Source organism: Fringilla coelebs (assembly GCF_963513975.1).
Source record: "Fringilla coelebs genome assembly, chromosome: 5".
Taxonomy (NCBI): Eukaryota; Metazoa; Chordata; class Aves; order Passeriformes; family Fringillidae; genus Fringilla; species Fringilla coelebs.
The window spans coordinates 15,828,799-15,843,058 of record NC_140033.1 but is presented as its reverse complement, the minus strand read 5'-3'; the positions used below and the strand labels follow the sequence as shown (position 1 = coordinate 15,843,058).

General features: G+C 34.3%; 1 protein-coding gene across 1 annotated transcript in view; it reads right to left on the bottom strand.

The window, feature by feature from the left end:
- TBC1D22A (TBC1 domain family member 22A) overlaps window positions 1-14,260 on the bottom strand; it is a 140,738-nt gene that overhangs the window by 103,289 nt on the left and 23,189 nt on the right. The window contains exons 6-8 of the mRNA XM_084206529.1: window positions 12,478-12,606; window positions 11,279-11,341; window positions 5,551-5,665 (exon numbers count right to left, since the gene is read on the bottom strand). Coding sequence (XP_084062655.1) covers window positions 5,551-5,665; window positions 11,279-11,341; window positions 12,478-12,606 — 307 coding nt within the window. The remainder of the gene's footprint in view (window positions 1-5,550; window positions 5,666-11,278; window positions 11,342-12,477; window positions 12,607-14,260) is intronic.

Below are 14,260 nucleotides of genomic sequence, written 5' to 3'. Positions count from 1 at the left end.
TCATTTAATTATCAAAGAATATTTCATGGAATATTGCTCATGTTTATGATAACTTGAGTCAACTTTCCTGATGTCATTAGTATTATTATAAAATTATGGAAACCTTAGAGAAACAACAGCACTGAAATATACTTTTGTATATGGAAACTACATTACTAGCAATTTGCATTAAGGAGAAAAAAAATCAGTGTGATTAAATGGAACTTGTGCTATGGAATTTCATTTGACAGAAATGTGATTTTAATTATTTTGAATAGTTTCTCATAAAATTTTATAAGAGTTTTAAAAAAATATTTATTTTCTTAATACTTTTACAACTTGCAGGAAAACATTAAAATATAAATTATGCTTCATGTCCCTGCTTTTATGCAAATTCCCTTTGTGTTTCGTAAATAATTTCAAAAAACGTGTAAATAAAAACTTTTTAACACAATATGGTGCAAAACCTTTTATTTATTTAAGCAAAGAAAAGCTTGGAAACAGTAGAAGTTTATCACAAAGTTTAATGCCAAAATTAAAAGAGAAGCTGAAGAGCATACTCCAATTGCAAATAAAATCTTTGCAACTCTCTCAAAATGAAGAAATCCCTCTCATATTCCTGAACCTCAGTCCTGGGAAGTCTTCCAGAATTCCTCTCCTGATAAATCAGAAGATGGAGAAACTTGAAGGCCCTGGGAGAAGGAGAAGCATCCAGTTAATCCAGTTATAAGTCTTTGCTCTAATTTATGAAAACAATTTGTCATCCTTCAGTTTCAGTCAGTCTCTTCTAAATAACTACAAACATGTTACATCCTTTCTACTTTCTTTCCTCAAAACTTCAATGTACAAGTCCTATTCATAATTCTGCAAGGATGGTAAATTGGTGGAACTAAATAGAAAAGGTCTAAATATTTAGATGGCAGGATAAATTATCTCAAATTAATTTATCTACTGTAGCAATCGAGGCTTCAGCTTGGTCTTGTAAAGGAAATAATGCATGCTGAACAAAATTTTACCTTATAACCCTGTAAGTATGAAGAAAAGCAGTTCCCTAAAGTCAGTGGGTTAATACTCTTTGCTCTCTGGCTTGCTTTCTCATCATTCAGAAATTCAGCTTTATGTGCATTCCAAACAGATCTACTTATTCTGCAAAAACTACAACTCTCCTGAAAAAAAAAAAATCTCTGCTTAACTAAAAAATTTTCATATTTTATAAACAAATACTGAGGAATTACCTCAGATACAGCCATGATAAAATGCTCCAAAACTGTATTCCAATTATACAATGAAAATAACCATTTTTTGATACAATATTCAAACTGAGGGGGAGGAAAAAAAACCCCTACATTATTAGTTTTAAATACAATTATTCACTGTTGAAAAGGGCAAAAGGAAGACAAAAATGAGACTGCATACCAGGTAGAAGGGCAGGAAGACTTCCTATAACATATGAGAAGGAATGGAAAAAGCAGTAAACAAGGGAGTTATAGACAGATTAAGGCATTTTCAGGAAGAAAAAACATTTCTTCACTCGTTGGAAAAGTAGCCTGGGAATAAATCCTATCCCATTTCCACCAGGATTTGGGGCTAGATTAATTATCCCACGAAGTCATAGCAGTATCAATTCAAAAACACTAGAAGTTTCATTTAATGCCATCTACAAAAGGATATAAGATGACAAGAAAAAATACTTACAATGGTAAGATCTCTCTTCTCAAAGTTTTCAGTTCATGAGTTCTTGTAAGCATCAACTTGTCTCAGGCTCCTCTGTTTCAAGAAGATTGCAGACAATATCTCAACCGCCCTTCCAGTCTTCAGCAGCCTCATTTTTCTTGTCATTCTTTATTTGACATAAAATGACCAAGTGCTACAATACTGTTCATTTTCTGCCCTTGACTTCCTACTGACTGCTAATTTTCCCTTGAGCCAATACTCCCAGGTACCTTAAAATTATTTCATACAGCTATTCCACTCAGCAACAATCTGACATCCTTATCATGGTGGTACTTCTCTGAAACTTTCATCTCTCTGGATGGTGAATAAATCCAGGTCCTCTTTGGGGTTTTAGATACACACACAAGCCCAGTGAATGACGATGTACTGGAATGTCAGATAAAGTGAAGTGCAGGTGAGCGAGAGACCACAAGTAATTGTACAGCACAACTTAAAGCTAGGAAACAATGTAGCTCTACAGGAACCCAGGGCAAGAGGAAGGTGTACAAAGAGCACATCTGTGGCAAGTTGGAATAAATAGGACTTGCAATCCAGTGCAAAATTTCTTTGCCCACATTAAATCTACAAACAGTGAGCAGTCACATGGTATATCCTATCTCATAAACTAAAACCCCTCTGGTGCATCTGCAGGGATGAGATTCATTTTGACACAAACTAATATCCTACAAAGACAAAGGGCTTTCAGGAAAACTGCCCTGACAGTAATTAGCACTTGTCCTGATAGCACATGTTACAACACTACTATGTCACGCAGAACGTTAGAAGTAAGCCCAGAATAGTTTTCCTGCACCCCCAATGTTTGAATTTCTAAAGAGGCTGCTATAGTATGACAAAATAAGATTAAATACCTCTAGCATTTTTCATGAGGAAGAAAAATTTTTTTTTAAATTTTGAGAATAACACACACAATCATCTGGTATAAGAAACCTAAGAATTAATATCATCCTCCTTCTAATTTAGACTAGAAAATCAAAACTGAAACTACTGTATTCCAGCAGGGGCCAGTATATACCCCGTCTGAAATTTTCTTTAATTATAGTTCTCCCTCTCCCAGCTTCGTTTGACAATTAAGTTTTATCTTGCTGAAAATGTTACAGCATTCTGTTTTTATTGCAAACTGGAAACTAATGAGACATCACCAGATTACACTTTCATCATACTGGTGGAAAGTTTGAAAGAATGTCCTGAACATTTAACACACTCAATTCCTATATTCAGTAACTCAATATATTCTGAATGTGTGAATCTATGTGCTAAAATTAGGTACCTCAATCCATACTTAACCATCAAAACATCTATGATTTCAGCACTTATATACACACCCAAAAACTGACTTTATGGCATTTGGATTTGAATGAGAAGTAAATTAGCATTTTCATCCGTGTAATTTTTATCTTCAGAAGTTCCCTAACAACACTTTTCCAAACAGGGTGCTGATGTCGTTAGCAAAGCAAAAAGACTCCCATCACTAGAACAGCTATGTCACACACTTGTTATGCAAGATTAAGGATTAATTAAGGGCTCTTTCAGTTGTCATAAAGCTAAAATAAAAACGGCTTTCCTCCCACCAAAATATTTGACAAAACTGCAACTGTTTTGTCAATTACCAGGATGTAACATCAGATGACCTAGTCAGCACAGATTTATTATTAATGGCATTGTCGGTAATAAGAATTTATTATTAATATTCAATAATTCCTTAGGATTTTTTTTAACTACAGAAAAAACTTAAAATAAAAGTATTATTATTTTCAACTGTATAAATTAGGATCCAAGTGACTTAGAACTGCAGAAAAAAAGGTTTTAGTTAAATTAAGAAAAATACAAAAATCCATAGTGAAAAGATTGCAATAAATAAAGCTGTTTAATGTACAAACCAATATTCATGTAAAACCAAGAAATGAGATCTAGAGTAAAAGTCTGAAGTAAATACAGAACGTTACTGAAATAAATATAAATACACTAACAGTGTAAGCCTTTTAGATAGGGAAATTCTGCAATTCTGTGTTTATTTCTATATAAATTACTGAAGTCCAATTCACAGTGTTAGTTTTAAATCCTGTAATTTTATTACAGGATTTTTGATGTACTTCATAAATGCAACGTCTCCATTTCATTTATTCATTCTAACTTCAGTGCATCACTCAGTGTAACTTGAACATAATGGAAAGTTTCAAATCAAAAAGCTATTTAAAGAAAAATCTTTGAAAGTTTTTGTATGTCTCTGGGGGAAATAAGTGCTGTTAGCACTTAGCCATGACCACCACTATACTGAAAGAAAACCAAACCTTGATTTTGCTGTTTTTCTTATGATATAGATACTAGTTTTTAAATGAGCTTTCAGAACACAGTTCTCTGAGCTTCATACATTTCCCCCAAATATCTTTTAAGGTTGAAAGTTTTCACATTTTGTCTTTCTTCACCTAACACAGGAACAGCTATTCTCTCCAATATGACAATCCTGGCAAAGCAGCAAATACATTAACAATCATCAGTCTCCAAATGAAAGTTGGTGGTAAAGACAAACTTATTTACCATCTTAATTAAATGGCCTATTTAACATGGAATATCAATTCTCTAATCACATCTGATTTGAACTTCTTATTTGAATTAGCAATCCTAAAGTCTACTAGAGACCCTACTGTTCTAGGATCATTAAGAACATTTTCATGATCTGTCAAATGAGAGAGTAAAAGGCAGAAACTGCAAATACTCTCAGGAGTAGGCCTCTACCCTACTTAGGAGATGATTAGGGAGAAAGCAGCAGTAGTTCTCATTAGTTGCTTAGCAATGAAACGTCCCCCTATGAAACAAGAAATGAACAAAGCAACAGAGGTGTTGCCATGCAAATGAGTAAATGGATAGTCTATCATCCACTCAAGGATAATCTGTCCTTCATTAAAATTAATCAACCTGGATTAATACACATATGGATACCTTGCACAGACAAGGTAGGAAGAATCCACTGTAGGTAGCCCCACTGAAGTAGTCAGACAATACATTGCTCAAGTTTACATACACAACACTTAAATTCTATAATAAACACAAGTACAAGGAAAACAATTTCAATTCAAACCAGATTAACATTATCATTTTTACTGTTAAACCTTACCTTTTATATCCATAGTTATACCCAAGCTATTAATGACTTATTGTTAACAGTCATTCTCTTAATGCTTATAACTTAAATACAAATCTGTAAATTTAAGATTTAACCCATATCTAAGTTGTTTATTTTTTCAAAAGTATATTCACACATAAAACAAAAAACTCAATACAAATTGAATTGTTGACACTACCATCGTTACCAATGCTGTAAGCCTCAGAAGAGCAGAGTTCTTAACCAGAGAAATTTGATTACTGTTGTCTTAATTTTCAGACCCTAATTCCAGGATGCCCTTATTTCAGTCAGAGATGCAGTTTAATAGGCTCCCTTTATTTAAATTTCCCCAAAACTGATTTTAAAATACCCATGTCTCATGTGTTACTTTTTTTGTTTTGGTGGGTTTTTTCCCTGCAGGGCAGGAATTTTTTGTTTTGTTGCTGTTGTACAGTTCATATGTACAACAAAAATTTCCAAAATTAGAAGAGAAAATAAAACAGTGAAAACTTCTTAAGCAGAAATCAAGATGGTTCCTGAACTTCACAGACTACCCAAAATGTGGTTGCTTCTCAGTATATATTTAAAGCAATACAGATTTATAATTACAAACATCTATGATAAAATTCATGTATCAAATTACGCTTTGATTAGCTCATCCAAACTGTTAGATAAAAACAAAAATGATGTTTCAAAACCAAGACTAATTCATAGTTCATTATTAAGACAAATCTTACCTATGTATTCACAAACGAAGACTACAAAAAAGGGAGTAACAAGATCATTTATGCCCTGAACATATCCACTGGCTGGATGACGTATTGCCCAGATAAACAAAATTCTTTCAAAGATCTGGAAAAGAGTTAAAGAAACCATCAATTTAATTTAACAAGTGATAAGCACATTTTAAACAAGACACTTGTAAATTATCATAACATCATAAAATTACAGACTATCCTGAGTTGAAAGGGACCCATCAGGACCACCAAGTCCAACTCCTGGCCCTGTACAGGACACCACAGGAATCAATCCATGTGCCTGAAAGTGTTGTCCAAACACTTTTTGAACTTTATCAGGCTCGTGCTGTGACCATTTCCCTAGGGAGCCTGTTCCAGTGTTCAACCACTCTTCAAGTGAAAAACCTGTTCCTGATATCCAACCTAAACCTCCCCAACTCAGCTTTGTGCCATTTCTTTGAGTCTTGTCACTGGTCATGAGAGTGAAGAGATTGGTAGCTGCCCATGTGCCTCCCCTCGTGAGGATGCTGAAAACATCCTTGCAGATAAACTTAATATCATGGAGTTAAGCAGCATAAAAGCCATGCATACAAAAGCATAAATGAACACTGGTATTCATAACCAACTCCCAATGCTATGTAAGCTTCTCAGTTCTTCAAAACTAAGCATTTTCAGGGTATTAGCACATGTTAAAACCAGCCTGGTATATAATTCAGTTACAGTAGTTAATACAAAGTAGCTTTATTCACTGGAGCTTTTCTGGTAATATAAAATTCCTCTTTTCTCAAGGGAAAGAAATATGAAATTATCTTCCCATAATTTTTCATCTCTTTGAAAGAAGTATTCTACTAAATATTCTATTTATCCCTAAGTAACAGAAGGAAGGACTTGATATAGTTTAGATTTTTTTTAATAACATAAAAAGAGATTCCATGAAAGTTAAGCTTGCCACTCTAGTGTGGAGTTTTACAGTTCAGGCATCTGCATACTAGTTAATGAAAAACCTGAAACAATCAGGAAATGTAGAAATAAGGCAACTGCCTGCCATATCACAGAACTCCACCCTCTCAACTCTGTAAACTGAAGTGTGTGTAACTGAAGTTTAGGATCTGCAAAAGCTCATGAGGCCAAGCTATATCTCAGCATGAGGAGAGAAGAGAGCACAGAAATCAAAGAACTTTTTTTCTGACTCCACTTAGGTCTGTGACAGGCTGTATCTTGTCTCAATTATTTGCTTCTGAAGATATTATGTGCCTTTGAAAGACAGCAAGTAAGCAGCAGAGTGAAAGCTGCTACATGCTTTTTCCTAACTACAGGCATGCAATCAGGGATATATAATCTTCTGAAACAAAAGAAGATTTGCTCAATCATGAGAGCACAAACTATATTGCTCTTCAGATCTGGCCTCAATACTAAAAGAAGGAGATGTTTTGGAAGGACCCAAAGAATTCTGTGGTTTGCTGCAACTCCAGAAGTCAACAAATGCTCAGGCTTCAAGAAAGCCGGTGAAAGACCTGCCCTGAAAGGATGTAATAGGTGGAGAAAGCTCATTTGTGAAGTCAGGATTATTTATATTCAATGTCACTTCAAGTTTTTGTTAGATTAAGAAACTGACTGTTTTAATTCCATTTTAAATAAAGATTTATTATTTAGTTTAAAAGTCTTCTTGCAGCCATTTTTCAATAAGGAAAGGTCTTAGCATAAAGCACTCACAGCCTGGTGTTTGAAATTCCCATCACAGGCTTCCACATAAGTTACCTGAAGCTGAAATATATTTGCACCTTCTGCTTTGAAAACAAGTCTCAAACATCAACATCTATCCTTCTCCTATAGGCTTTCTTTTGAGAGTCAACTGTCCTCCAGGTTTTATGTTTCCCTGGCTGAAAATTCACGGCACAGGGGAGACAGTCAGTAACAGAAAGTACAAAAAGTTTTGGTGGGCACTGAAAAACAAACCTTAAGACAGCTCACATCTGATCCATTACAACCCCAACTGAGATTCAGTTTTTGGATAGTGTGATTTCAGAGAGTAGGCAAAAAGGGAAGTATTCATTAGCAAATCCTCCATAGAAGTCTCTTGTTTCCATTAGCCAAAATGCTCATTCCTTTGCTACAAATTCTTGGTACTAGTTCTGTCATCTCATGCATTTTAACAAGAACTGCATATTAAATCAAAAATAAAAACACCCAACCTCTGCCCTTTCAGCAATAGCCAGTGGTTTTTCACTGTCTATCAATAACTGTATAAAGATTTTACACTCAGCCATTTACATTTTACACAACTAGCTTTTACATTTTACATAATCATACCCTGATGAAATTACACTTGTTTATGTAATTTTTTACTATTACTGGAAAACTGCCAATCTAGCAAGGTTGGTTAGCTCACAGCTACTCTGCCTGCTTCTGTCCATTGCCACTTCTACTTTCAGCAACAGTAGGTTCTCAGTATTATGAGTTATCATTCTGTGTTTCACTTCTGAAAAAGGACTTATTTAACATACTGCAAATATGAACAACTTTCTAAAAAGGCAAATATCAGAATGAGCTGACTAGAGAAACCTATTAAAGTAGCAATTGCAGAATGCAGAATAGGGTTATGCAGTAGGCTAAATAAAAAACTCATGGTGTGATGGGACTACAAAATATGCACAGTCAACAACCAACCAAATTCAGTAAGAACAATCAATCAAAATACCCACTGCAGAAACTATCAACATAGTGTTTTTTCACAAAGGCATGTCGGAAGTCAAACAATTCACAAATTTGTACCACCAACCTTTCATTTCCTCAGAACCTGATAAGATACAGTTTGCACTGCAAATTGAGAAGCCTATGGATTTTGAAATATTTTTAAAATCCAGGTATGAGGGGGATGGTGTTTGCCTTTGTTTGGGGCGATGGGAGCACGGGGTGTTATATTTTTGACCAGGAAGCACCACTTAGCGATGGCACATCAGCTTTAATATCCCCAAATGCTTCCAATCAGAAATTCTGAAATACACACTGAATAGCATTTTCAGTTTCCTATCCATTTTCATAAAGTTTCATTTACTGCTCTGAATCAATAAAAATGAGCACTGAAAACCTGAACAGCAGGCTGATTTAAGTTTCTATACAACACTCAGGACTGTATTCAAATAGGACTCATTAAAAAGGTCACTTTCCCAAAAGGATCCCTTCTTGATTTCCAAACCAGCAACAAAAACTGGAATTATTTTTCTACTGTGAACCACTACATCTCATGAGATGTCATTACCAATCTATTATTCTCTTTTGAATTTGACTCTCATTCATAATTACAGCAAGAATTATATTCATATACATAAAGAAAAGGATCCATCAGCTTAAATTAAGGTTTGAATTACTTGTGGGTTTTCCCACCTCAGAGGAACTTCAAAACCTCCAAAGTCTTAATTCAAAAGCTTTTGAAAATTTGCTTTTTGTTTTCTAAGTAGAGGAAGGAAAGGAAAAAAAAAGAGAGGGAGGACAAAATTTAAACTATTTCAAACTGTGCAGTTTTCTTGAAATTATTATGTATAATATGCAAGCATAGATGGGAAGTACACAGCCATGTGCTTTCCATTTCAACAAAATACAGGTAAAGTAAGAAAAGATAATAAATTAGAGCAGTTCATTTGCTAATCAAATTTATTACAACTAAATAATAAGTCATCTTTAAAATAACTTGACCGCACTGTATGAAAGACCACCTGCCACTCTTCGGTTCTCCTTTTTCAGGTACGCTATTAAGTCATTTTTAGTCCTTTAAATCCTTGCTCCAACACTACCTTCTCCTCATTCCGGATCCAGTCAACTCCCATAAAGAATAAACACTTTAAACTGATTTTAAAAGGAACACATAATAACTAGTTATTTCAGCACATAAGAGTCAAAATATCTTTCTCTAAACTGCAACATTTTATTACAGAAACCAAACTCTGAGATCAGATAAGAAATTAAAAAAGCCTTATTAACTCTAATTAAAAGTTCTTTAGCAACAGAGACTGATACCACCAAGAACAGCAAAAATCTTGGAATAGCAGCATTTGAAAATATAAGTCAGGAGACTGTGAGGTTTATACATGTGCTGTTTTTCTGAAGCTTTAACTGCTTTTGTCCAGTTCCATCAACTACTGCCTCCTTATCTACTTCTATGGGAGATTCTTCCCAGTAGTGGTATCATTACTCTAAACCTTTGCAGCATCAGAAGTACATACAAAACTCACCGTAATAACCACAACAACAACGGTTTTGCACATAGTGTCATCCTTTAAAACTTGTCTTTGACCTTTACTCTGATTCCCCTCTCCTCTTTATAGCCATTGCAATCTCCCCTAAAAAAGGTGGGAGTGACTGTTGGTCATCAGAGACCAGCACCAATCTTCTCTTTCTCTAGAAGAATCAGCTCTGGGAACAACACACCCTATCTGCAAGAGCTCTTGGGAGTAGGCAAGGTTCTCTGTGGGGCTGAGGGATTTGGTGGTGCTATGGTAGGTCTCCAGAAACTCAGAAAGCAAGAGAAAGAAACATTGGAAAAATTGGGTGGTATGAACCTTTCAGCAAGTTTTCTACAATGGCATTAAGCAAGTAGAGTTTGGTTAAGATCACAGAGAGAGAGTAAAAGACAGATGCAAGCCCATTCTAGCAGTAGCCCACTGATCTCATTAACTTCTTTAATAGTTTATTTCTTACCAGTATCGCTTTGTTCTTGTCCCTTGATTGTACTTATACTACTCCTCCATTCATCCCTAGAACAGCCCAAGTAAAACATCACCGTGCAGAAAGCAGGTGGAAAGCCCTATATTTATAGGTTTTTCTTTTGAAACACTGTACTAGGCTATTTCTTCAAACCAATTCTCCAACGTGTGGAAGAGCAATGCCATTAAACATATAACTGGAACAATGGAAAACCGAAGTTCTCACAATGAACTACCAGACTATGTTCTATTTGGATTTATAATTGTATGAACAGAAGTTTCATGGCAATACATTTGAAGGTCTAACCAGAACCATTAGAAAGGAGAGTAAGTTGAAGAATTAAACTAAATAATTGAAAAAGGTTAATCCACACCATCGATGCTATTTATGACCGATATACTTCAAAATGAAAAGTCCCCATGAGATTCAATTCCCCAATGATACAGGCCAACTTGATTAATACATTTACCATTAATCACATTTAATCACATTATTATATATTTACATTAATTATATAGTTATAACAGTAGTAAAACAATTTAAATAGTGTACTCAACATACAAAACTTACAAGGATGCAAAATCAGATATGGCATTCAAACCAGTCGTGCTACAAATTCAAAAAGGGGAATTTCCCAAATGGAACACTCTAAGAATTTCTAGACCTTAAATGATTTTGACAAATACATGGGACCACTGGACTATGCTCTGGATTACTTAAGAAGACAGTATTAACAAAATATATAAAAAGGAAAAAAAGGGGAAAAAAAAAACCCTCAAGGGCACAAGACCACAATAAAAACTGACAGATTCAATACAGGAAATTAATGAGGTGCCTTTGCTTTTATTACTCATACTTACACTGCTATTCTTAACCTATACTTATAGGCCCTAGTTTTTTTTACTTCTTTAAGCTTGTTCTAAAGTCAAAATAGCAAGTGTAATAAAATCAATTATTAATCAAACTGTGATATCAGATTCATTAATAAAATGCTTCCTCTAACAAAAAGAAAATATATCATTCTTACCTCTGTTACTTTGGGCTGAAGTCTTAAAACTTCAGGACTCATGCGTGGTATATCTATGTGGATCTAATTAGACAAAGAAGAATACTGTAAAAGGAACCAACAGCACACTTTCTAAGCAACATGATACTTAAAATAATTCTATTGGTTTACACTACTAGTTGTAATTCCATTGTATCATTACTGTTGGGATAACATGGATTTTTACTGTATTTCAAAACTTACAGCCAAATCTTTAAGTTAATCTTTCAATGAAGCAAAATTTCAAAACACATATATTTGTATTCACATTCTAGGATCCTTACATCACATTTTAATTATTTGCAAATTATAATCATATTGGCAATACTCATTACCTTAGGGTAATTATGAGTAAACACATACTAGAAGTCACATTCAACTGCCACTATCATAGAATCATTTAGGATGGAAAAGACTTGCAAGATCATCAAGTCCAAACGTCCAAAGGTGAAAGAAGAGTTGAGCACCTATTTTAATGCATTTGACATTCAAGAAGAGAGCACAAAAATACCAGTATTCCTAAAGTTTTTATTCCAAACTTCACAAAGGACTTTTATGCAACAGAGTGCTCAAGTGATGTTTTTGTCTTCTATTCACAAGACTTATGTTAGTGATGCTACATACTTCTTGCTACTAAAGATTAGTCTTGAAGCTGAAAGAAAGACCTTAGCTTCTTCTGTCCCAAGGAAGGCTGAAGTATCATTGCTCATTGTTACAAACTACTCATTTCAATACAAAACTCGAAGAAAAGTTATCTGCTTATCTGGGTGAGTGTGAAAGTTTGACACCCCTACGTTTATTGCACATCACATACAGTTTCAACTTCTTATGCAGAAGTTTGCACCCAGTAAGAAACAGTCACTGCTGTACTTTCCCTGTCCATCTTCACTTAATTGAAAGAGGGTTTGAGCAGGAGATGAAATATTTGAAAATACAACTATTTTTAAACAGAAAACCATGGCAACACTAATGCTAACATTAAAAGCAATCCACTGTTTCAAATTTCAGATGAAAACTACTTCATATTTTTCTTCTAAAATTTAGGAAAATTATTAGAGGGCTGTCTATCTGATTGATAAGATTAAAGAAACAGAGAAAAACAGCAGCAAAGTTCAAAAATAATCTTTAAGTCCTTTAGCAAGTGTTCTGTAGATAAAAGTCAATTTAATCAGGTGTTCTACCTGTCTGTAGGTATCTTGATGGTTTTCATCATTTCTGGAATCATAGTATTGTTCAACAAATGCAAAATACTCTTTGCGTTTTCTTTGTAAAGTGCTTTCTCTTCGGTCCACATTTGCAGGAAGATAGCCCTGAAAAAGCAGTGAAATTATAAAGATATTATTCTTTGCCTTACAAAAAGCACTGCTGGCATTTGATTACATGTGACAGGAGATCTAACAAACTGACACAGTGCCATGTACTCCCACATAAATCTAAATAATCCTTTACTAAACTATTTTTTCTAATCCCTCCAACTCATATAAAAGTTCAGATACAAACATCTTATAAAAACAGATGCTTTTTTTTCTTTTGCCTTTTTTTTTTCCTCCAAAATGCAATTTCTCATTAAAAATACTAAGATGGTATCGATTTTTGAGGAGAAAAGTTTAGACCAATAAGTTTAGGTAACTTTAATTACATGCAAGTTCCTTAATTTCTATGTGGCCAGTATTGGAGCAATTTTATTAATTTTTAAACACTGTGTATCAACTCAATTGCCTTTAAGTAGGAATTACATACATTAGGAAGGGAGGCCTAGATTCAATATTAGGAAAAACTTCTCCATGGGAAGGATTATCAAGCACTGGAACAGGGTGCCAGAGGAAGTGGCTGAGTCACCATCCCTGGAGGCAGTTAAAAGACATGCAGATGTGGCCCCTGGGGACACGGTTCAGTGCTGGACTTGGCAGTGCTGAGTTTGTGGCTGGTCTACACAACCTTAAAGGTCCTTTCCAACCTATACAATTCTATGATACTATATTAAAGCATTAAAAATGTTCTTCCTGTACACTTTAATTACTTCTTCTATAATGACAGGAGAATAAGTATACAACCCATATTACATTTCAGATATCTTAAGAGGTACTTTCTTTGGCAAAATGATATCCTTTAAGATATACAGACTTGCGTTGATTCCAAGTACTCTAAACCTCACCAGCTTCACTTTTTCCTACAGACTTTGTCTGACATTTAATATCCTATCCCAGTGATTTGTGTTAAATATTGAATTTATTCAATAATTTTATTGAATAAAATTTATTTATTCTCAACAGTAGTGTTCCCATTTATTCTCAACAGCAGTGGTTTCTTCCCAGTAGGATATCATAGTTGGTTGTTTCAGAAAATAATTCATTTTTAAAATCAAATGTGATTGTTTGAAGCACACCGATACTTTCTCAGCAAGTCTTTTTGCCATTATTCGGTTTCAAAGACTGAACTAATCTTTCATTCGACACGTCGTGTTTCCTGTTCACTTTACAAATTAGGTTTTATTTTCAAAAGCTGGGAAGGCTTGCAACATATCAGCAGCGAATAAATTGGTGGAGAGTTTAATCCATTTATTCATTCATTTCCTCCAAAAGCTTTTGCAAACATATCTTTGGCTTTGTTATTCAAAAGAGAAGAAAACCTGTATAGTTCTTCTTGCTGTTTAGGTACAGTGTGCTCAACATTTTTGCTATATTTTAAAAATAAATCATGTCTTTTATATATATATGTTGTTAGCAGTAGACACGCATAACATCAACAGAGTATTATACTGAAAAACTGTCTTTATCAAAACACTTGTTAACATTATTAACATGCTGACTACGTAACAAATAACCCATCAATTTCTTAAATCATATTTTTAGAATTCCAATTTCTATGCTGGTTTTACAAACAAGACAATCATCATCTGCCTCAGATACCACCAAGTATACTCCATTCCCTGAGAAAGAAATTAAGTTTGGGCTTTTTAAATAA